The 23,900-nt window shown below is 42.3% G+C and overlaps 1 protein-coding gene across 20 annotated transcripts in view; it reads left to right on the forward strand.

Moving 5' to 3' along the window:
* Positions 1-23,900, forward strand: part of PROM1 (prominin 1) — a 616,480-nt gene that overhangs the window by 461,704 nt on the left and 130,876 nt on the right. For all 20 annotated transcript variants that reach the window (XM_069202406.1, XM_069202442.1, XM_069202511.1 and 17 more), the window contains 3 exons: positions 1,774-1,920; positions 2,829-2,900; positions 20,636-20,728. In XM_069202406.1, coding sequence (XP_069058507.1) covers positions 1,774-1,920; positions 2,829-2,900; positions 20,636-20,728 — 312 coding nt within the window. The remainder of the gene's footprint in view (positions 1-1,773; positions 1,921-2,828; positions 2,901-20,635; positions 20,729-23,900) is intronic.

Here is a 23,900-nt window from a genome sequence, read left to right on the forward strand (position 1 = left end):
CAAGCTGCTTGCTCATGCAAGTGAAAGGGAGGCAGACCGTAGTCTTCTCGACTGTTAGTGGAAGTTCAGACAGTGGTAAATGTAAGCGGGCCTTGATTTTGTATAGCCTTGTGCATGTGGTTCAGCAGCTTAAATTGGCATCTCTTCTGTACGGGGAGCCAGTCGAGTTGCCTGAGGTGGGGTGTGATGTGTGTTCGTCGGGGAAGCCTAAGGATGAGACTGGCTGCAGCATTCTGTATGGTCTGAAGTGTCTGTAGGAGGTGTAAGGTGATTCCTACGTAGAGGGTATTGCCGTAGTCCAGTTGGCTGTCCAGTCGTAAAATCTTATGTAAAATTTGCACTGGTGCAGAGCAAGCATTCACTTTGCACCATCTTTCCTTCTTCCTTGATAATGAATCAAATATTTTTTGCATCTCCATATTACATGACTACGTATCACACACTGCTCAACATGGAGCAAAGCATTTTTGCACTATATTTCTGCTTACAAGGGGGAAACAGAGCAGCGTGATTTTGCTACAAACGGAAATCTATACATTTGAAAAGTGGAGCATGAACTCTGGAGAAGGAAGTTTATACTTTATTATTACTTATTTGAAAGCAGTTTAGTGTTCTTACGTGGTCTACATGCAATTTTGTGTCTTTTATTTGCTACTTGAAACTTGTTGGTAAAACGGGAATCCACTATAGACGTTACTTGATCTCCAGTTATAGTATCCTATCAGGGGCACCACTAGACCCAGACTTTGAAAGGGGGGGGGTAAGGTTTTGAACAGTTGGAGGTGGAGCCATCATCAAATGTGGAGTCACAATTACTCTTAGAGTCTTCCTTCACTGATAAATGTTTGATTTTAATACTCAATTTGTTGCAAAATTTTGTGCTTGACATATTGCGTGTAGTTGAATAGGGCTTAAATATAATTTCAAGATATTTGCTGAATTTAGCCTCCCTCCGATCGCTCCACCCCAGATGTTTTTGAAAAGTAGAGACCAGTGATGTAGTTTAGGTCCATTTCTTTTGTTATTTTCTATTCATGCACCATTTATCAGCATACAATATATTTACTGCTTTCATAGGATGGGATGTTAGTACGCTACATAACTTTTTCTATTATGGGCAAGGAACCTCAGGCCCAGGTTATGAAACACATAGAATGCAGAAAGTGTACAATCTGGTCTACGTGGTAACTCTAAGTTCCAGGTGTAACGTTAAGTTTCCTTGATTTTATCTCCAAAAAACTTAAATGTAATCCCCTTTGGAAAGATGTTGGCTGTAAAACACCAGGAAGCTTAATAATAATATTTTACCCTATAATTTCCTGTGTCCTGAAACTTACCACCTGCGTCACTGCTTCCTGGTGCCAATTTCATGAGCCAGAAGGTTCAGTGCTCTTCAGGTTCTCACTGCTTGTGAACCCTGCAAATTCTATAAGAATGAGGTGTTACTCTATACAACCCTCTAATTGCAATATTGGTAATTACTACAGATAGAAAATTTTATTATTTATTGAAAAACACCCTTTCCTAGGACAAAATGAACAAGCGGATCAAACTCATAGTGACTTCATCTTAAATTGCTTCAGAATGTACCGTGACTGAGTCACTTGGTTCCGTGGGCCACTTATGGGCTAGTGAATTTCACAGGTCCTGAATATACTGTTGCCCTCACATGTATGTCTCCCTATGTGTCTGATACCCTTCTGCACCCCCTGAGGGTTGTTTCAAAAATGAATTATAATCTGTCATGTGTGAACACTAACTGTTTTTTCACAGTATGTAGATGACATTGAAGGCAAATTTGAGAACGTGAATCTACATTTTGACAATATCATTTTACTGGATGACTCAGGAAAACAAGCTCTCCTGAATTTTGGAGCAGCCGGATTAGAGGATATAGATTTTGATGCATTTTTGTCTGAGGTAAGTTAAGTTTATTTCTAAAGATACTATGCTATAGATGTGAATTTTATTATGTTTGTGTTTTAATATATGTTAAACAAAAATCATAATGCTGATGGAACATAAAGTTGTTTTTTTATTCTTTCGATTGTGTATAAAAGAGGAAAAGTATGCCATGACTCTAGGAAGGATGTGCAGTTGGATGCAAAGGGGTAAATACTTCCTCCAAATATGAAAACATAAACTTATCTATATGACTCTAGGGGGTAGCTCACAGATGATGTGGATGTGACAGGCACATGGTCTGGTCATATAACAGGCCCCATGATGGCAAACTGCTCTGCATGGCCAAAGGCCAAATGCAGATGCTTGTGAGTGGGATTGGGTAGTACAGTGCCTGGGCACAGAGCTGATTCTGCGCTCAGAGGTCTTTGGACGCAACCAATGGCCAGACATGGCTATTTCTTTAGGATACAAATTTGGTGTAGGGCAAACACTTGTGGAGTCCCATTAAATCCAATACCCACCGATTCTTTCCTACACAGGGAAAAACACACTCTCTTATCACACTGCAGACGTATGCACCATGCATGTCCCAGAGGTGAAGGCCAGCAGACACCAAGTATGGGTGTCAGCACAAATCGTTACCTTGAGGGAAAATGTATGCAATCCACTCATAGGGTATGTTGAGCCCACATGCACATATGAACTTCAGAGAATTTGGCTGTAAAGTTATCTTGTGTAGCTGCTACTGTAACCCATACATCCTGGTAGAATTCTCAATGCATAAATGTCTAAGGTTTGTGGTTCACTTCCACAAATATGTGCTGTGCTTCAGCATGTAGAAGTGCCTCGTCTGCACCCTGGCTTGTGTTTCTTTTAGGCTCATGAATTGATCACTGATCTTTATTGTTAACATTCTTTTTCAGACTAGCAAAAGCATAACGAAAGTGGACCTTTTAGCATTTGCGAATGAGCTGGAAGCAAGTGCAGACCTACTGGTACGTAAAAACACCTACAAAATGAAAGACAATGTAGTGATCTGTTTATTGAGTCGAATGCAATTCATTCTGAATATTATAACATTATTTAATGTTTTGGATGTCATGATATACTCATTAGACATAATGCTCTGTCGTCGAGAAAGGTGCTGTACATTATTGTCAGGGACACTGGAATTATGTGGCAAGGGAGGTCCAACCTATGAGGCAGGGTCGAAAAAACTACGTGGCACGAAAAGGCACATTATGCTACATAATGCAGCACATTTTGTGACAGTATTACTTCCTTATTTTATCATTTTCACACAGGATAACACTGACTGGCCACAGTTTTCCCCTCTTAAGCACCAGTTGAACATTCACATACATAATAAGCAACAGACAAGGGGCCTGTCAACTTTTGTAAAGGATCTTCCACTGTGCGGCAACAGATGTAGCTGTGTTTAGCTTTTAATCCATTTGAGCGAAAACTAGTTTTTTGGTTAAAATCTGCAGATAATGCTACAGATCATGGGTTATGTGGCAAATGCAGTAAATCCATAATTATGTGGAAAACACTGCAGCCACAAAATCACATATTTCCAGTGGCCCTGGTTGTTGTACACCTCTTTGGTATGAGCAGACTATCCTGTAAGCAAAGGCCGGACTCTGTCTGAGAGAGCCCAGCTTGTTATCAGCCACTGTCCTTAGTGGTGGAAAAATTGACTCACTGGATTTCAAGGTGCTTTTCTCTGCCTGAGAGAGCTGACAACACTAAGTTTGTACTGTTTCAAAGCACCACCATGAGAAACTGTCCCAGTGATTACTGATGCAGCATGTAAAGAATATCACAAGTATTTTTACAACTCTACGTATGAATGTCCATATAGGAAACAACTAATCCTAAGCTAAAACATGATACTTTATTTGAATAGAAGAATTAAAAGCACACTATCATAATGCATAAAACACAAGTAGCATATTGGTATATAGTCATCCCAATAATCTAGAAGTAGCAACCTGCATTAGCAATAAATTACAGGCTTTTTTAGGCCATAAGCAAAGGGGGGGCTGGTGCATTGTGTTAATTTCCCAAACTGTGTTCACATTCCTTTATGTTACCCTCATGGTTAAAATTAAGAGCAGCGCAATTTGAAGTTATTGAACATTATAATTCAGTATTAATCACAAAAAAACATGTATTTTTGATATTGTCCATCATTCTTGTTTTAATTTCCATGATACATAGTAAAGTGGCTTGATATTAGTTAAACAGTTTATTAGGGTGTAGGGCCACTGGAATCATGTAGCAGATTAGCACCAAATTATGCAGCATGGGTGACTAAATTATGCAGCAAGAAAAGGCAAATTATTCTGCATGGGTGACTAAATTATGCAGCAAGAAAAGGCAAATTATGCAGCATAATGCTACTTTAGTATGTTGTTATTTTTACATATGGTAATACTGTCTGGGCAAAGTTTTCACCTCATTAGTACTAGGTTAACAATCAAATGGAGAAATAAGTAACCTAAAAATGACCAGTTAACCTTAGCGAACGGCCTTCCACTACGAGGGAACAAATTTAGCCAAGTTTTTGGTAACGTTTCATCCATTTAATCTGCAGATTAAGCAGCAAATGATGGAATATGGGGCAAATGTCCAAACCAATAATTATGCAAAAAAATCTGTGGTTTCATCAGCTCATCTATGAGTTTCCTTATGTCATCCCAAGGATATGTTGTGTTGCAGGACTTTGTGATATTTTTTATATTCATCCAAGTACAACCAACACGTTTTTGCCTCTCTTTGGATGACGAGCCTGGGGCTAAGGATTGTTTAACTATTATCTGATAGAGACTTCTAGCTGCAGATTTCATACCTTAGAATTCTCTGGCATCAGCTTTGAATCCGGAATTTTTCTGCTGAGCAGTACTCTGCGCGCTCCGTCGAGTGGCGTCATTCTGGTCCGTGTGCGTCGTCCGGCTCTGCATGGCATCGTCATCGTCATTGGAGCTGTCTGTGACGTCACGGTCTATCATATAGGCACCACCCTGGCATGCGTATGTCAGTTCTTTTCCTTCCGAGCCGGTTAAGTGCAGGTCCGGTTAGAGCTACCCGTTTTTTTGCATTTCGTCAAAGTTTTTTTGATCGTCTATGCAAATGATTTCGAGGAAGACTGGATTCAAACCGTGTGGCCCATGTCATCGTGCCATGTCAGTCACTGATCTGCACCAAGTTTGTCTCTGGTGCCTCGAAAAGGACCACAAAGTCGTGCTCCGACTGTCGGGCCATGGCTCCGAAGGCCTTCAGAGAGAGATCTCTCAAACTTCTAGCGGCCCAGCAGCTGTCTTTGGTTGGCACGACTCCGAGGAGGTCATGGTTCGCTCTAAGAGGAGATCGTGGCACCGCTCCAGGAGCCCCAAGTCATCTTCCTCGCGTTCGAGGTCCTCGGGGCATTCAGGTAAGAGGCACACAAAGAAGAAGAAGTCCAAGCGGACTTCGACTTCGCCACGCCCGTTGGCTGACGAGGCGTCTAGGGAACGTCGACGTTCCGAGCGCGGCTCAGTGGAGCCTTCGCAAGGGCCAACTCCACGTCCTACCCCCTTTCCGGGAACCGGAGTGACCCCCGCTCAAAATAAGGAATTTTACGAGGTGGGTCTTCGGGCCTCGCGGGGTCAGCAGAGGCCCCATCGGATTCAACGTTGCCAGCTTCGGCCTCAGCGCTTTGGGGACCCCATGATCCGGTATATCCTGATAAAGTGGTCTTCAGAACTCATGCCTCTTTCCTCCTAAAGTTGGTGACCTCTTTCCATCTGGGTCAGAACATCACACTGCCCACCTTCTTTGCTCCATCCCTCTAAAGAAGAGAAGCATCTCCACCATCTGGACACATAAAGAGCGTTGTCGTTCTACCTTGACCTCACAAAAGAGTTCCAGGTGGATGACCAACTCTTTGTGGGGTCCGTTGATGCAAAGAAGGGTTGGGCAGTTCAGAAACTAACCATTTTGCGCTGGGGGCGTTCTCTGTGTTAAAATCTGCTATGCATTGGCTAAGAAGCAGCCTCCTGAGGACTTGAGAGCTCACTCTACAAGGACGAAAGCTGCTACCACGGGATTAGCTCGAGGCGTATCTGTCCTAGACATCTGTCAGGCAGCAACGTGGGCTTCCTTCCACACGTTCGCATGGCACTACTGCCTGGATAGCCAGGTGAGGAGAGATGGGCATTTTGCTCGCTCAGTCCTACAGGACTTTCTTGTATAAAGTATATGTTCGCAGCCCACCGCCAGGAGGTTATGGCTTGGGTATCTATTCTAAGGTAAGGAATCTGCAGATAGAAGTCTCTATCAGATGAACAGGTTACTTACCTTTGGTAACGAATGATCTGGTAGAGACTCTATTTAGCTGCAGATTTCTTACACCCACCCATGCCTCCCCGCTCTGCGGATATGTCATGTATTTTCAGAGCATATCATTTCGCACAGACAAACAGAGAAAGTTGGTTCTTCCATGACTCTGCGCTTCTGGCGTGGGAAGCTGTGGAAAAGGACTGACGTACATGTGCCAGGGTGGTGCCTATATGGAAGACTGTGACATCACAGATGGCTCCAACTATGCCACGTTGAGCCGGAACATGCACACGGATCCGAGCGACGCCACCCGACGGCGCGCGCAGGGTACTGCTCAGCAGAAAAATTCCGGATTCGAAGTTGACGCTATAATTCATTACCGAAAGTAAGTAACTTGTTCATCAAGGCACTTTACAGACAATTATGGAAAATGTATGAGAATGATGGACACTATCAAGCCTAAATGGCTTTTGTGATTAATACATGATTATAATGTTCAGTAACTTACAATTGCACTACTAAAAATTTGAATAATTAGGGTAACATAAAGAAAGATTAACATTTTTATGAAATTAACACTCCTTATGGGAGAATTTAGCTCATAAGAAGGACTAGTTGGCTCAACCCCTACATGAGTGTAACCTTTTCCAAATATGATTCACAATATAGAAGGGATATTTGTGAGTAGAACAGAGTGTGATGGGCATGCTAAATGGTACTGTAAAATTGAATGCGTAAACATCACAGAGAAAACAAAGTTTTGGAGAGGGAAAGCTGTCCAGCCATAAACATAGGAGCAGGGGTGAGTTTTTAGCTCTTTCTTAAACTGTTGCAGAGAGAGTGGGAGTCTGAGTTGTAGATATAATTTATTTCAGAGTGTTGGTGCATATGTAGAAATGGATTGTTTCAGGCTGTTTCTGTGACTAGCCGTCTGGATTTCTGACTCCACATTAAATGAATTAGCTGTGTCTTATTTTGAGACCTCAAGTCCTATGGGTCTGTTTTAGTGTGGAAGAAGGGTAATTAAATTTCTTTTGTTCAGAATCAGGCAGGCTGGAGTTGGCTGAATGGTTGTCAGGAAAGGGAGTGTGGTGTCAGAAACGCCTAGCAGCAGGTAACTGTCACCACCTATGGCAAGGACCCAGACAGTTTAATGGAAGTTGTTGGGGCAACCTTAGAGAAGGCTCATGTTTCTTCTTTACATGTTCTTTTAAGGACAGGTGATTACATTTCTTTCAAAGTATGAGCACTGCAATTCATATCTGATAAGTAGATATATGCCCATATTCAGGGTGTGCTGCCTGTTCAATATGATCTGAGTCTACTCGAGTTTAGGTGCAGGTAAAATGTGGGCATTTAGTTTGGATGGTGTTTAGAGAGTCTTAATGCAGGTTGACGGCTTTGCCTAAGCATGCTTTTAAAGGAGGTTTTCTGTCAATGGTGTATTCATGAAGGGATTAGTTTGTTTGCAAGTATAGTCCTCAGGTTTTAGTTTCCATTTATAGATTGTGTTGTGTTACTTTGGTTTCAAGAACGAATCTGCACATGACATTTGATAGGGTGATTTTTCCAGAACTGGTGCCTTTCTGAGAGAAGGAGAGTAAGCAAGGTCAGGACTGCATAAGTGCTGACCATGCATGCGAAGAGGACTTTACAATGAACAGAAGTGAATCATGCTAATATAGTTAAGGAAGCTAGGATGTAGTAGTCTAAATTATCAAAGAACAACTGAACTTGAAGTTTGGCATTGTCTTTTGAAGTATGTGATGGGTAGGTTCATGGATAGTTAGTTTCACTGGATAAGATGGTGGTTTGATAATCTGCAGAGAGCAGTGGTGAATTGATGAAGTCCAACATCCTGCTTTTGTAGTATGTAGATACCAAGATGTGTGTTGTTATTCTCTTTAAAGGTATATGTTATGGTTTTGTAGTTGAGTCATCTGGTAGACTGATGCCTCTATTAAGTGTTTGGGGTGAAGACAGTTGATGTGGCCAGATGAACAGTAAGTATGGTGAAAGGTGATGGGCAGTGAGGGAATGAGGACTATAAGAGAGGACTAGCACTGGAAGAATGTGGATTATGATGAACTGAGAGGAGAATAACGGAACTGTGTCTTGCTGGAAGTCCATCACTAGTTTTCATGATGCTTGTCTGTTATTAGTAATCGTACGTGAGTTTGTCAAAGTCAGGTTATGATTGTGGGATGATGTGGATAAGGTTCTGTTATTGTAAGATGTATGTATCTTTTTAATTTGAGTGTGCATGTTTGTGAGTTGGAGGGTACAGACTGTGAGATGGTACCGGGATATGAAGTATTGGTGTATCTGCATCTAGGATGCAAGGGGTCCCAATCACTGAAGTGTGGGAAGTATTTCACCAGGGTGCAAAAGACTTGTATCACTGATACATACCAGTAATACATTTACAAAGCTCAATGTAAAAATGGAAATGTCACAATGGAAGATAGGGAGCTGCTAAATGGCAGGGTACCTATTTGAGTTGGGTGCCCTGGAAACTCTAGTAAGAGCAACACAAGTATTCAGTATGGATAGGGTGCCGATCCTCCAGTATTAAGCCCAGCGCAAAGTAGCAGCACAAAAATGGGAGATATTCAACACATAATGCAAGAGGCAAAATTACTGAGCTTGCTGGTGGTCACCACGCTCCACATTGCTCCCAGAGATGACACCCCTATCAGAGAGCTCAAGACTACAGAAAAATAGGAGAACTATTGTGGAGTGCTGAAAAAATAATTCTGGCAATAACCCTATAGAGGTCGCACCTTCCTGTACTTTTAGTGAATATAGTATTGGTGCTCATACACTACTAAATGTATCTGTTGCCAAATATGTATACTGGGATAGGAAAACACCTACACCAGTTAATATAGCCACACAAAGAACAACTTATGGAGCACACAAATGTACACGTACTTGACTGTCTATTCTGATGGATTCAAAGATTTACAAGCAGTAACAAGAATTACAAAAAAATATTTTTCAAACACAAAAAGAAACAAAAAATAAACAAGTAATACAATTAGTATGTGGCAAGTACAAATAAAGCTTATTTAATTAACATAGTTATATTTATCTCAAAATACATCCCACGTTGACCATGTTACAGCACTGTTGAAATATGTTGATATAGAAAAATTCAACCTGTTTGAACAAATAAGTCAACAATAGGTCCATCTAAATGCTGATACAATTGTATTTACAGAATTCAGCCAATTGAATAGTGAAACCAAACAAAAGTCCATCCAGGAACAGTCTTGTTTGTATTTGCAGGGTTCAGCCGACACGTGTTTCGTCCCGTTGAGGACTTTATCAAGGCTGATAAACAGCAATAAATGTTAAAAATATTACTATTGAGGGCAGGTAATAACTAGGTATGAAAGCCATGCTCAGATTCTAATACACATTTCTGTTTGAGGTTAGATGTTGCTATCTAATTTACCCACCAGGTGCCAGACCTCTGTGAACATCCTCATGTGAACAAAATATTATTAACAAATTCCACAATATAAGATCTACTACAGTAGTAAGAAATAACTCTACAATGTGTGCAGTGTATGGATTGTGATCCATTATAACTGTGTAGTATGCTGTTCAAATATTTTAATTCACTCTGTGACTGACGGCACTTGTTAATGTTTTACAAATTTCAATAAAAATATATATATATGAAAACAATAACAGATCTCATTCTAGCAGAGAGCACAGTTCACTAAAATTTAAGGCACTGTTGACAGGATACAGTAAACACTGATCACTCAAATACTGAGTACAGACCAGTCAACAAGGGGCTCAGATCACTCAAATGCATGACACAATAGTTAACTCAAATGTCAAGAGGTGGATTAATATGGTGCCTGGAAGGCCCTTTGCAACAACATCTGACAGAACCAAACCAGTCGGTACAAAGAGCAACAATACATTGTGGAATAATGTCAGTCACCAAGAAGGGGGAAGCATGTTCTGACAGCTAGTTGGGTAGGCAGTGCAGTTCGGTGGCCTGATGATTGTACAAGGAGAATCATGCTGCAGGCCAAAAAGCTTTTTTCCTTAAAAAGTTATGCAAGTCAGATGAGTTCGGCTCCCAGGTGGTTTAGAGTCATAAAGGGGTTGTTGACAAATTCTACGCTGGAGATGATGTTTCTCTGATGGTTTAGGAGGCCCATATTCCATTCCAAAATGCTTGTATGTTTTAAAAAAGTAGTGCAACCGTTATTGAAAGGTTAAAATAAAATTGTGACCATGGGACTGGGACTCCCAGGGAGTAGGTGAGCCAGTTATGGTGAATGAATGACTGAATGCTTGAATGGATGAATGAATAAGAGAGTCGTCTGTAGTGCACAGCTACTCAAAAATAGTGTCCCGGCGCTTTTAGGTACTGAGAGCAATGGAAACAGAGGACCAACCAAATTCACTCATCCCTGGTACTTGAACAAGAAAGTTTTCCGCTCCTTCTTAAATTTGTCTTCCTCTCTTATGCACCTAATTTGTGCAGGCAATTGGTTCTAAAAACCTGCAGCTTTAACAATGAAGGAAGAGCCTCCTGTGTTGCCTATTAAAGCGGGGAACTGCAATTAGACTGGCACTACTAGACCACAAAGATCTCCTAGGGTGGTACTCCTTTATCCTCTCATTAGAATTCTTGGGTTCCTTATTATGAAAAGCTTGATGTGTCACAGTCAGAGCCTTATACACTATGTGTTGACTCACTGGTAGCCAGTGTAATCTTTCCCAAAATGGGGACACTGAAGAGTGTCTTAGAAATTTAAACAATAAGCGGACAGCCATGCTCTGCATAACTTGCAGCCGCTGGGTCAAATAATCCGGTAGCCCCAAGTACAGAACATTTTGGCATAATCTAGTCTGTTCATGTTCATGAGATGGCTGCCAGTGGCACTTCAGATTAGTACACCTATCCATCAAACTACATTGCAGCCAATGGGCATTTCTCACCACACTCTACTGCATAACAGATCTACTGAACAGCTATACAGTAGTGCATCATTGAGGCACTATTGCAGTGCACCCCATTTGGGACACTGACATATATTGCATTACATGAGAAGGGCACGACCCAACATATACCGTTTGCCAAGCGTTCCTTTTTTGGGTGGTCACCCCTAGTTTTTCATTTTTTGGGACTCCCCTGCTGGTAATCTTGAACTCTAACACTGGGGCACTGCTGTTAAATGCCAGTCTATTTGCTCTGACCCTTACAACATGTCACAATTGGTTTAAGATCTGATTAGCACCTGATTTAAACCTTCCTATAAGGACATAGTATATGGTGCAGAAGGACACCCATGACATGGAAACTTAAATGCCACTTCTGGACTGCCGCCTTTAGTGTTCCATCCACTACAGTGCCAGTGAAAACATGGCTTGAGGCCCACCCTGTGTAGCCTGACAGCAGTCGCTTGAACTTTACTACACATACCTGTCAAAATCACCCTTTGGCAGGTATATAAACCTCATTTTAAATAAGTTATAAACAACTTATTTAAAAGAATAAAGACGTTAAAGAAATCATCTATAAGCGTATCTCACTACCCACAAGGTTAAAAAATCATATCTCTGCTTCCACCTATTGGATTGTTGTTATCTTGGTCTTATTGTACTTGTAAAAAATGTCTCTTTATTTCATAATTGGTCTACTTTACACATTGCCTTTGATTTACACCTTGGTGTCTTGTGTCACATTATCAGGAACTGAGCACAAATTTGTTTTATTTAATTTGTGTGACATCTAGCAGGTGGTGGCCTTATACTTTGAAGTGGAGACTTGCCCACCCCAAATAATAATTCACCTTTCTACGGAACCAAATGCCTTGAGACGTTAAAGCACCCCACTTCTCTTGGTCTATGTGACCATGACCCACTCCTGTGCATACCCTAGATGCCAACATACTTCAGTGTAAGTCCACTGTATACTAGGGACTATTGCCCTCTCCACTGATTTTCTTATTTTGGTGGACAATAACCTACTGTTCTGGATTGCATCAGGGCATAACACCCTTCTCTATTATACTACATCCTAAGAGCAGAGAGCCTCCACACTGCAGTGCACCCTATGGCCATTCCAGAGGCATTTTTGGAAAATCATGTCCATCAAAGAACAGTAAAGAAAATTGAAGAAAACAGATGCCATAACCACCTCAAGCTTTTGAAGTCCCTCTTTGCAGTTACACAGACAACTCATCAGACCAGCCAAAGCCAAAGTACTATACTAACTCCATCACTGAATCTGCCAACATAAGCAGAGCTTCCTTTAAGGCACTGAATCACTGTATGAACCACCTGCCTGTGCTGAACTCCATTAGTCTATTCTTCAGTGAAAAAATACAGAAGATCCAACAAAGCTGCCTCCTATGAAGATGATGTCTTCCCCAAGTCCTTCATCTTAGAAACCCTGTATTGAGAAACTTTTCTCTCCTTTTCTCCATTGTTAACTTATTCAAAGGATCTCAATACTCAAAACAGACCATGTCCTGCCACCTTTCAAGAAATCTATGCTCAACCTAAGCGCACCTATTACCGGCCCAACACTTACCAATCCTTTATTGGAAAGATCATTGAAAAAGCAGTCTGCATGCAAATCCAAGATCCCATCAAGGCTAAACAGCTGCACAACTACAAATCTAGCTTCAGAACATGCTGCAGCAGCGAGAGTGCTACCTTAAACGTTATAAACAATACCCTCCTGACCACTGATAAAGATGACTCCTGCCTCATAATATTGCTGAAATGGTTTGCTACCTTGAAAATCATCACCTGCCCCATAATCATCCACACTGTGAAATCTTGAATGGCATTCACCTGCAGCATGTTTCACTGGTTCTCCTCCTACCTAACCAACTAGCACCACTTCGTTTGCATGAGCACCTCCATGTCCCAGAAGATCCTTGTCACCTGTGGAGAGATAACTGTGAAAATTAACATATGACAAAAACATACAAGTCTCCTACTCTGTGGACACCCAGTGCCTCAAACCATGCCTGCACTACATCCAGACCTGGGTACCCAGCTCCTACCCTGCTACAGGTCAAGAAAAACTATAAACAACTAGTCAAAACCTGGCTCAATGGATTAGAACCCAACTTTGCCCGAGGGCCACACCATTTGGATTCACCCTGGACACTAACTTAACCCTCAGGGAACACATTGCCTTGAAAACTAAGATGGCCATTTACCAGTTCTCTCCACTCAAGAAAGTAAAACATTTTGTCCCAGAAGTTGAATTCAGGACTGCTGTTGAAGCCCTCATACTCTTGCTTCTAGCTAATGGCAACGTCCTGCTCAAAGGCTTCCCAGACCCCACATTAGCCCCATTATGGCCATCTTACACTTGCAGCACACCTCATCTAAGGCCAGAAGAAATAAGACTACACTGCATACCCCCTGATTGAAATAACTGACTCCCCTTGACAGCCCCCATCATCTTCAAAACCAACTGCATCATCTACAAAGCCATTAAAACCACCACTCCCTCCTGTATGTCTGACAAGCTCCAGTAACCCTCAGCATGCCTGCACCCAATACACCACGAAACTGGAGAAAAAGGAGAACAAAAAAGACAGAAACTAGACAACTGGCCTTCTTCATCAATGTTCTCATGATATGAAATAATATCTCTGCATGTATCAGGACCGCTGAATCCTGTTACAATTTAGGAAATATATGAAGAAGCCCCTATTCAACAAATACAGCATTTCAATGCAGTGACAGCCCAGTTCTGATCTCAGAATCCCTCTGTCCACTCATTGAATGTTTCTTAGGTCTCCAACACCTTTTGACTAGTTTTGTACTAAACAAGTACCACACACATGCATGCATGCATACATACACACATAAATACATACATGTGTAATACATTGCACTGCTTCACTGGGACACTAACCTGTCACACTTGCATCCCAGGGATACCATCTCACCACACTCCTTTCCATCCTAAAGACACAATCACCAGCAACACTGCAGTGCTTTCAGTAGACACTAACATGTTGCACTGCATCACTAGCTCACTGCATGCTCAGATACACAGACACATCACACTGTGTACATTTTGTGACATTAGTCAACGACGTTGCACACTGGGGATGTTAATAAACTGCTGAACACTGCTTCCAAGAGATAGTTACCCATCATATTGCAATGGGTGTCAGCAGACCACCACACTTCATCCTGGGGACAATAACCTACCACATTGTATTGAGTTGAGAGACACTAATAAGATAAACATTAGATAAACCCAAAGCATGTTGTGTTGCACGTTCGTTCTATCTATAATAATTGATCTAAACTCTACTTAACCGCTGTATTAACCCTAATATCTATATTATTGTCAGCATGATGTTTATAGTATTGGCAGAGTGACTAGTATTTTCCCTCATTTCTTTATGCCAAGCCATGTACAATCCCCGCATATCTCTAGAAAGCTTCCAGGCATGCAGTCGGGTAAGGGGTCTCTGGCATTTTCCACAACCAGTCAGTGCTTCTGAGCCCTCCTCCAGCATCCTTAGGGCTTGTTATACCCTCCTCCCCAGTGATTCTCTATGGAGAGAGGAGGAGCAGTGCAATTGCTTCATTGAAGTAACTATGCCTTAGTTACAGACACGTCGGAAGGCACTAAATGTATCAGTGTATTCTTCCTTCCAGATTGACTCTGCACCAGGCCAGATGGTCTTGTAATGTTACTCTACACGTCGCTCCCTGGACAGGACAGATACTTCTGCCTTGCTGTAATTCTGTTATTTTTGTGAGCTATCAACAGCTTGTAAATAAACATGGTGATCTTGCATATTATATAGCTATTACCATCATTTAAAGCATTAGTTGTTTAGCACTCTGCCTCTCACGCACACTTTAAGGAGTTACTGCTCTCGTGTTTGCCACACAATTGGGCCTGATTTGTGTGTAACATGCTTGTATCATCGGAAAGCCCTGCCACAAACCTCAGTAAACCGCCACTAAAAAGAAATCCTATTAGAATAATGCATGTAGGTACTACATGTTTGTAAGTTAGAATATCGTTATCAGAAATATCGTCTGGCATAACCGTGTGTCCTAAATGTCACGAACAGAAATATCATCACACTGGGGTAGATTATTTTTTTTAACTCCAACGGGTATTATTTTTGTGGATAAACAATAACAAGCTACTACACTCGTAGGGAAGCTTGTGAGCAGCATTTATGGTGCTCAGCACCCTGGCAGCTTCTGAAACATACATTAGTACCGAGTGTCATCCTGGCCATTCTTGCATTCTTACATCAGCTTCCAGCAGCACAGTGTGTTCTATCATCTTGCTTATTGCACGCATAACTGCGGCGTACCATGCAGGCCAACCATATGTGCTCGGCTCAGATATACCACCCTTTGCCTTCCTCTTGGGCAATAGTGAGTGTATCTTTCATACATGGCAACAGACCTGATTCAGGCAGGAGGCTCCCTATTTTAAGCTCAAAAAGTCTTTATTTCTGCTGTCTCCCGCCTAAAATTGCCTCTGTTCCATGTGACCAATAGGGGGAAATAACTCTAACCCCAATTAATCTTGTTCATAACCCTCCTCATTGCTTCTTCAAAGTGTTGGCAAAGTGTGTGATGTGGTTGCTTTGCCTAGAGGAAGCTGTTTTTGGTGTGCACTGGGCTACCCACATTCTCCAGCACCAGCATTGTATCTGTTACAAATGCGATTTGCTAGTTTCACTACTTATCAATTTAAGGTATGCATCTTGCAAAGGGTGTTTCAGTTTCCGCCTTCTGAAATATGACTATTGTATTGTATTGTGATAATATTTATATAGCGCTTACTACCCCTGACGAAGCGTTGAATGTGACTTTTTATTTCGTAACTGGAGGGCGTGATTGTCACTATTCCTTGCATACAGCGACAGTTTAAAATGAACATAGCTCTGTCCTCTTCTTTGTTTCTTGCTGTGGCATTGATGCTTTTTCAATATGTTATTAAAGTAGGGCATATCCACCGCTGCTAAGAGCTAGAGGTGGTATTCGTTGTGTATTTTTTTGATTTACATGTACTTACTCTTGGTTTTGCCCCCAGCTAAATGTTGTACTTTTTACAAGGCAGACTTTTTTTTGGCAGCTGTGCATAACCTGATTATGTATTGCCCTTTCTCCTCATTTTGTCCTGTTTAGTACTGCTCTAAAGAACTGTTGGCTAGACGTGCTAAGAGGCTGGTTGCAAACACTGGTTGAAAGTTGTACATGACTTTTTGGGACTTTTCTGTACGTTTGCAATGCGACCTATGTTCTTACAGGTGGTATTGCAATATTCCCTCTCGCCAGGGATCACAGAAAGACCTGCTTAATGGCTCAGGGGTGGTGGGCTTAAAAGGACAGCAAACCACCATTCCTGCGTTCACATTCCCAACAGGAAGCATGGGATTTTTGATCTGTGTGGATCACTGCCTGCTACCGCACAGTGCCTGACACAATTTCCTTTGTCAATAAGTTACCACCTCTTTTGAGGTGTTTATAACATTCCACTGATTTGTAACCATAAATGCATCCACATATCATTGCTATATTTCATTGTGAATCACAAATAGGAGGACATTCCCCTTTCATGCCCCTCCTACTTACAATTCTGAACGTGTCACAACATTCGTTTTGCAATTCGTATGGCCTTTTCTAAGTTGCAAAAGAGGATTTATACAGGGAGTGCAGAATTATTAGGCAAATTAGTATTTTGACCACATCATCCTCTTTATGCATGTTGTCTTACTCCAAGCTGTATAGGCTTGAAAGCCTACTACCAATTGAGCATATTAGGTGACGTGCATCTCTGTAATGAGAAGGGGTGTGGTCTAATGACATCAACACCCTATATCAGGTGTGCATAATTATTAGGCAACTTAACAAAAAACAAATATATACCCATTTCAATTATTTATTATTACCAGTGAAACCAATATAACATCTCAACATTCACAAATATACATTTCTGACATTCAAAAACAAAACAAAAACAAATCAGTGACCAATATAGCCACCTTTCTTTGCAAGGACACTCAAAAGCCTGCCATCCATGGATTCTGTCAGTGTTTTGATCTGTTCACCATCAACATTGCGTGCAGCAGCAACCACAGCCTCCCAGACACTGTTCAGAGAGGTGTACTGTTTTCCCTCCTTGTAAATCTCACATTTGATGATGGACCACAGGTTCTCAATGGGGTTCAGATCAGGTGAACAAGGAGGCCATGTCATTAGATTTCCTTCTTTTATACCCTTTCTTGCCAGCCACGCTGTGGAGTACTTGGACGCGTGTGATGGAGCATTGTCCTGCATGAAAATCATGTTTTTCTTGAAGGATGCAGACTTCTTCCTGTACCACTGCTTGAAGAAGGTGTCTTCCAGGAACTGGCAGTAGGACTGGGAGTTGAGCTTGACTCCATCCTCAACCCGAAAAGGCCCCACAAGCTCATCTTTGATGATACCAGCCCAAACCAGTACTCCACCTCCACCTTGCTGGCGTCTGAGTCGGACTGGAGCTCTCTGCCCTTTACCAATCCAGCCACGGGCCCATCCATCTGGCCCATCAAGACTCTCATTTCATCAGTCCATAAAACCTTAGAAAAATCAGTCTTGAGATATTTCTTGGCCCAGTCTTGACGTTTCAGCTTGTGTGTCTTGTTCAGTGGTGCTCGTCTTTCAGCCTTTCTTACCTTGGCCATGTCTCTGAATATTGCACACCTTGTGCTTTTGGGCACTCCAGTGATGTTGCTGCTCTGAAATATGGCCAAACTGGTGGCAAGTGGCATCGTGGCAGCTGCACGCTTGACTTTTCTCAGTTCATGGGCAGTTATTTTGCGCCTTGGTTTTTTCACACGCTTCTTGCGACCCTGTTGACTATTTTGAATGAAACGCTTGATTGTTCGATGATCACGCTTCAGAAGCTTTGCAATTTTAAGAGTGCTGCATCCCTCTGCAAGATATCTCACTATTTTTGACTTTTCTGAGCCTGTCAAGCCCTTCTTTTGACCCATTTTGCCAAAGGAAAGGAAGTTGCCTAATAATTATGCACACCTGATATAGGGTGTTGATGTCATTAGACCACACTCCTTCTCATTACAGAGATGCACATCACCTAATATGCTTAATTGGTAGTAGGCTTTCGAGCCTATACAGCTTGGAGTAAGACAACATGCATAAAGAGTATGATGTGGTCAAAATACTAATTTGCCTAATAATTCTGCACTCCCTGTATGTAGTGGAAACCACTGTGCTGTTGCAAAGCCTGCAATTCTCCAAATTACAGGGTTACCAACCGCTTTAGTGCATATGGTCCTTTTTCATTACTCATAATTTGCATAATTCTCTTTGCAAGTCAGCATCCTCTCCTCTTTTCAGGCAGGTCCTCACTTGCCAGTATGCATCTGAGCTAGCATAGCTGATGGCTCCTGTTAAGCTACTGCATTAGTGCATGCCAAATGGAAGGGCTAAAATAACCACTAGAAACTCACCGCCTCCCGCTCCTTCCCTTTGCCCTTCTGTATGTACAGTACTGATCCCGGTCCTCAAACACCTTCAAATGGAGAAAATCTATACCATGTAGCAGTGGCGGCTTGCGGGGGGAAGAAGGGGCGGGCGGCGCGCTGAGAGGGGAGAATAAAAATTCAATTAATTAAGAAACAAAACCCACTTTCCTCCTAGCCATCGTGCCGCTCCGCTCTGCTCCTCCACTTTCTTGCAGCAGGCACAGGCTCCCAGCCTGCACAGCGGCCAATCCTGATGCTGCTCAAAGCAAAGTCAGGATTGGCTGGGAGTGCCCAGCCGGGGCGCTCGCAAGCAGACTTGGAGCCTGTGCAGGCTCTCTCAGTTGCTGGGCTGGAGAAAGCCCTGTGCGAATGTGTGTTTTGCTGGCCCGAGACAGCCATCCAAACACACATGCGCTCTGAGGGGGAGTGCTATGCACTCTCCCTCACTTCTTATCACCCCCGTGGCCCCACCCCTTTCAAAGAAAACGATAATAAACACAGTTTATTATCATTTTATTTTAAAGGTTTTGCAGCAGCCACTGCTGCCGGGGGGGGGGGAGGGTAGGCTCCTCTGCCCTAACCGAGACTCTGCCCCTGCACTGTAGTGCTGGATATAGCAATGGATCAGGTAAAATTCACCACTGTAATGTATGCTCTTTTTCCCCTTTCATCAACAGCTTTCCTTTTACGTAATAGTCCTCCATAATATGACTTATGACCGCTTATTATTAGCTGTATCTCCACCTGAAACCTTGTTTGCCCTTATCCATGTTTCAACAGAAGAGTCCTCAATGTCTCCTCAAATGTGCCCTTGTCTCAGTTTAAATATTTAATTACTCCTTAAGTGTTTGGGTCAGGGGTGTTGTCAAACATTCTAGGGGCTCCGGGCAGGTATATGTGCAATCTTGTAAATTGCAGGGGAGTTGCATTAGAAGTGACATGCCTTGTTTTGTATACACATGAGTATGGCTGGACCTACTCAGCAGCTGGCCCAAAGCCTATGCAATAGACTTTGGTTAGTGATCAGGAGATACAGAATATGTCTTTGTGTGCCTCATACTTGATGAGACACATTGCCACTGTGTGCCTGGCAGTGTGATGAGTTAAGAAAACAAGCATTGGCAAAGACAGGTTTGGCTTTAATGTGCTACCAAACGCAAATATAGGCGTGCACAAATTCTCTTTGCATGTGTAATCACATTATGCCAGATGTCTTGGCTTTGCAAGTGCTATTCTAGTCCCTACTTTAAAATACCTCATACGTTGAGCAGGCAGGAAAACAAAGTGCATCAAATACTCATTTCACATATTCACACCTGAAGTATCTTCTGCAAGTGGCTTATTGGACTGTTAGCCTTGCCTGGGCTCTGGGTGGGAATGTTGGTTCGGTCAATATGGACTACGGCAGGTTCAGAAACTTGATTCGGAGTACTACATTAGAGCGTTTTACATAGTTCTGATATGCACGATGTGTACTCGTGATTGACAGCTTGTCAATCAAGCACACATGAATCTCCGCCTGTTTTATAATATGCGAATCAATAAAGGAATGCCCGCCGGCTTGTGTCAGCGTTTATTCAGCACGCGGTGCGCGCCCACGCAGTTCTCTTCCCTTGTGATCCGGATGGAAATTTGCTTGGAGCACAGCAAATCAAACAAGCACCAGGGGGTATTATTTGACTTCGTTGCAAACCGTTCCTCATGCCTGTACGTGCCATAAGGACCAAGGCATGCTAAGACTCTAGATTGAGGTAAAATATGGAGGGCTATGGATTACTGACGTGGTCATACGCTTATACTGACTGTTTCAACGCGATTCTATTGAAAAGTAATGTTCAAATATGCTTTTTTTCCAAAAAGAAAAATCTAAATTTTATAAATATTGTTTGCAGCCGAAAGGAGCACTGGAAAACGCCCTGAAAGGCCATGCAAACAGCATTCGGACGATACATCTCCAGCAAGTTGTCCCACTAGAACAGTCGATGGTAAAACATTTACTAAAATACTAGCAGTCATTTTACAAGATTTCTGTACTAATTACATATGCTGACATTTTTTTCGAGTAAAAATTTTTACTATTCACTATTTTTCTGTTTGGCGTTTATTGAAGTGTGTGTCTGCCCTAGCAGCTGTTCAGAGCAAGGGATATTTTCCTGTGCGCGCCTCTAAAACCGCAAAAGCTCAATTGTTATTCTTAAGACATCGTGACACAAGCGTGGGCTATTCAGGGGGTAGCTTGGTCAGTAAGACTGGAGTAGGGGCAGGGGCTGAACTTCAGATTTTCCAACAATCACGCTGGCATTTAGCCCATATTTATACTTTTTTAGCGCCACATTTGCGTCATTTTTTGACGCAAAAGTGGCGCAAACTTACAAAATACGATTGTATTTTGTAAGTTTACGCCACTTTTGCGTCAAAAAATGACGCTAATGCGGCGCTAAAAAAGTACAGGGGCATATTTATACTCCGTTTGCGCCGGAATTGCGTCGTTTTTTTTGACGCAATTTCGACACAAAACTAACTCCATATTTATACTTTGGCGTTAGACGCGTCTAGCGCCAAACTCCATGGAGTTAGCGTCATTTTTTAGCGTGGACACCTATTTTGCGTTAATTATATGCAAGGTAGGCGTTCCCGTCTAAAAAATCGACTCCGAGGCATGTGCGTCGGATTTATACTCCCGGGCAAAAATCACGCCCGGGAGTAGGCGGGTCAAAAAAAATGACGTACGGCCGCTTTTGTGCCGTTTTTTAGCGCCTGCAAAAGGCAGGCGTTAAGGGACCTGTGGGCTCTGAAGGAGCCCAGAGGTGCCCTCCCATGCCCCCAGGGACACCCCCTGTCACCCTTGCCCACCCCAGGAGGACACCCAAGGCTGGAGGGACCCATCCCAGGGACATTAAGGTAAGTTCAGGTAAGTATTTTTTTGTGGCATAGGGGGGCCTGATTTGTGCCCCCCTACATGCCACTATGCCCAATGGCCATGCCCAGGGGACAGAAGTCCCCTGGGCATGGCCATTGGGCAAGGGGGCATGACTCCTGTCTTTGCTAAGACAGGAGTCATTTCTATGGGGGTTGGGAGTGAAAAAAAATGGCGCAAATCGGGTTGAGGCGAAAAAATTGCCTCAACCTGACTTGCCCCATTTCTTGACGCCCAAGCCCCATATCCCCCTACGCCGGCGCTGCCTGGTGTACGTAGTTTTTTTTAACGCACACCAGACGGCGCCGGCGGCTAACGCCGGCTAACGTCATTCATTAAATACGGCGCCCGCATTGCGCTTCAGAATGGCGTTAGCCGGCGCAAATTTTTTTGACGCAAAAGTGCGTTGGCGCAGTTTTGCGTCAAAAAGTATAAATATGGGCCACAATGTTTAAACACTTTATATAGGACAATCAGGACCAGTGAGAGAGACAGTGGAAAGGGAGAGAAATGCGGACTGGGAGGAGTACTAAGGAGTACTAAGTGAGAGAAAACACAATATTTTGAAAAATAACCACATTTGTTCCGACTTTCAAAACCGAGAGAGGGAGATTGTGTGTGAGCTTTTTGTCTGTGTATATAAAAACGTCCTGATAGAATCCGACAGACAGCTCACCATATCCGACAGAAACTGTTGAATAACATTGGAATTATCCTTGCATGTTAAATTTTGTTTTTTGAAACTACAGCTTATTAGTGTAATGGGAAGTTAATGTGTCATTTGTTATTTGTATAGTGTGTGAAGAAATGTGCAATTTATTTTTTGCCTTTCGAGTCGGTTTGTATTGCTAATGCTGTTCAGAGAGCACCACACTGCTTATGAAATCATCAGAAACCTACACAACACAACATGATGGATGAAATATGTTTGCTTATTCCGCAGCACATTAGAAGTCTTTAGAATTATTATACACTGCTGTGTAGCCCATAATGCCATATCCTTATTGGAAGACAGAATCAAAATCAAAGATATTCAAACTGAATTACTTAGCAATGGATCAATAGATTTTTGGCCAACTTATTTACATTTATTGAATACGCTTCACGCATAGTTTGCAGAAAGTGCAATGAAATTAAGACAATTTACGAGCAAATATATACACACACACACACACACAGACACATCAGACCCATGAAGATAAATGTGACCCAATAACACATATTAATTACAGACGTGTGCTAATAACCATTGGTTAATACATTTACCACTCCAGTGCAGAGGTTGATTACTATATTATCACCACAATACTGGATAAATAACTTGAGAAAACATTGAGTAATGCCTCATATTCCATTCCCAAACCGTTTGCAGAAAACCACTGCCTAGTTATTGTGATTCTGTTTCATTGTGCAGATTAACCCCTTTTTCTCTGGTTCTGATAATAAATGTTGTGTGTTTTAAACTAGTGTACATGAAAAAAAACTGCATAGCATTCACCATACACGCAGAGAGCAATGTGCTACTCATTGCTATTTTCGAGGGAGGGAAGAAGCATCATGGCACATTTGAGGCTTTGCATCTTGTGACTTATGACCATCTCCACACTAAACAATAAATCGCATATTCTGTATGTGTCTGTACACACACTCTCATATGTAATTTCAGGTAAACAAACCCTCTTGCAACAAACCCAACTTCTTAAATGAGTATTCTCTTTCATATAAGTTCACCTTCAGCCTTACGTCTTATGTGAGAAAGTCTCTCACGTTGATGGTATTCAAAAGCGTATCATAACCTCAACATGAGTGTGCCTCCAGTATCTTCTCTAGCTAGCGGAGAGCATATAGGCTCTTTATAACAAGGGAGAGCCCCAATGGCTATGGGTTTCACATAGTAGGCCAAGATAGTTTCAACTTATGTTTTAGGGTCAATGTACAATATAGTTTTAGCTAGAAGTATCTTGTCTGTTTTGGCTTCTGCCAGTGACCTCAAATCAATCGCCTACATTCTAAATCAGCAAGTGTTGCCTCCATTTGCACTGGGGACTGCTTAACTCTTTTAATGGTCTAAGTCGACTCTGCAGCATCCCTTTCATGGCCCGAATTGTTGATACAGTGAGCTTCGTTCCCGTGCCAAGGTCTTCATTGACCCCATACACAGACTGGAATAATGCTATCGCCTCTAGTAAGTTCTTTTCCTCCGCCACTGTTTGAAGGGTAGTCTGTCAGTGATATCTTTG

The sequence above is a fragment of the Pleurodeles waltl genome, chromosome 1_2, assembly GCF_031143425.1.
Source record: "Pleurodeles waltl isolate 20211129_DDA chromosome 1_2, aPleWal1.hap1.20221129, whole genome shotgun sequence".
Lineage (NCBI taxonomy): Eukaryota > Metazoa > Chordata > Amphibia > Caudata > Salamandridae > Pleurodeles > Pleurodeles waltl.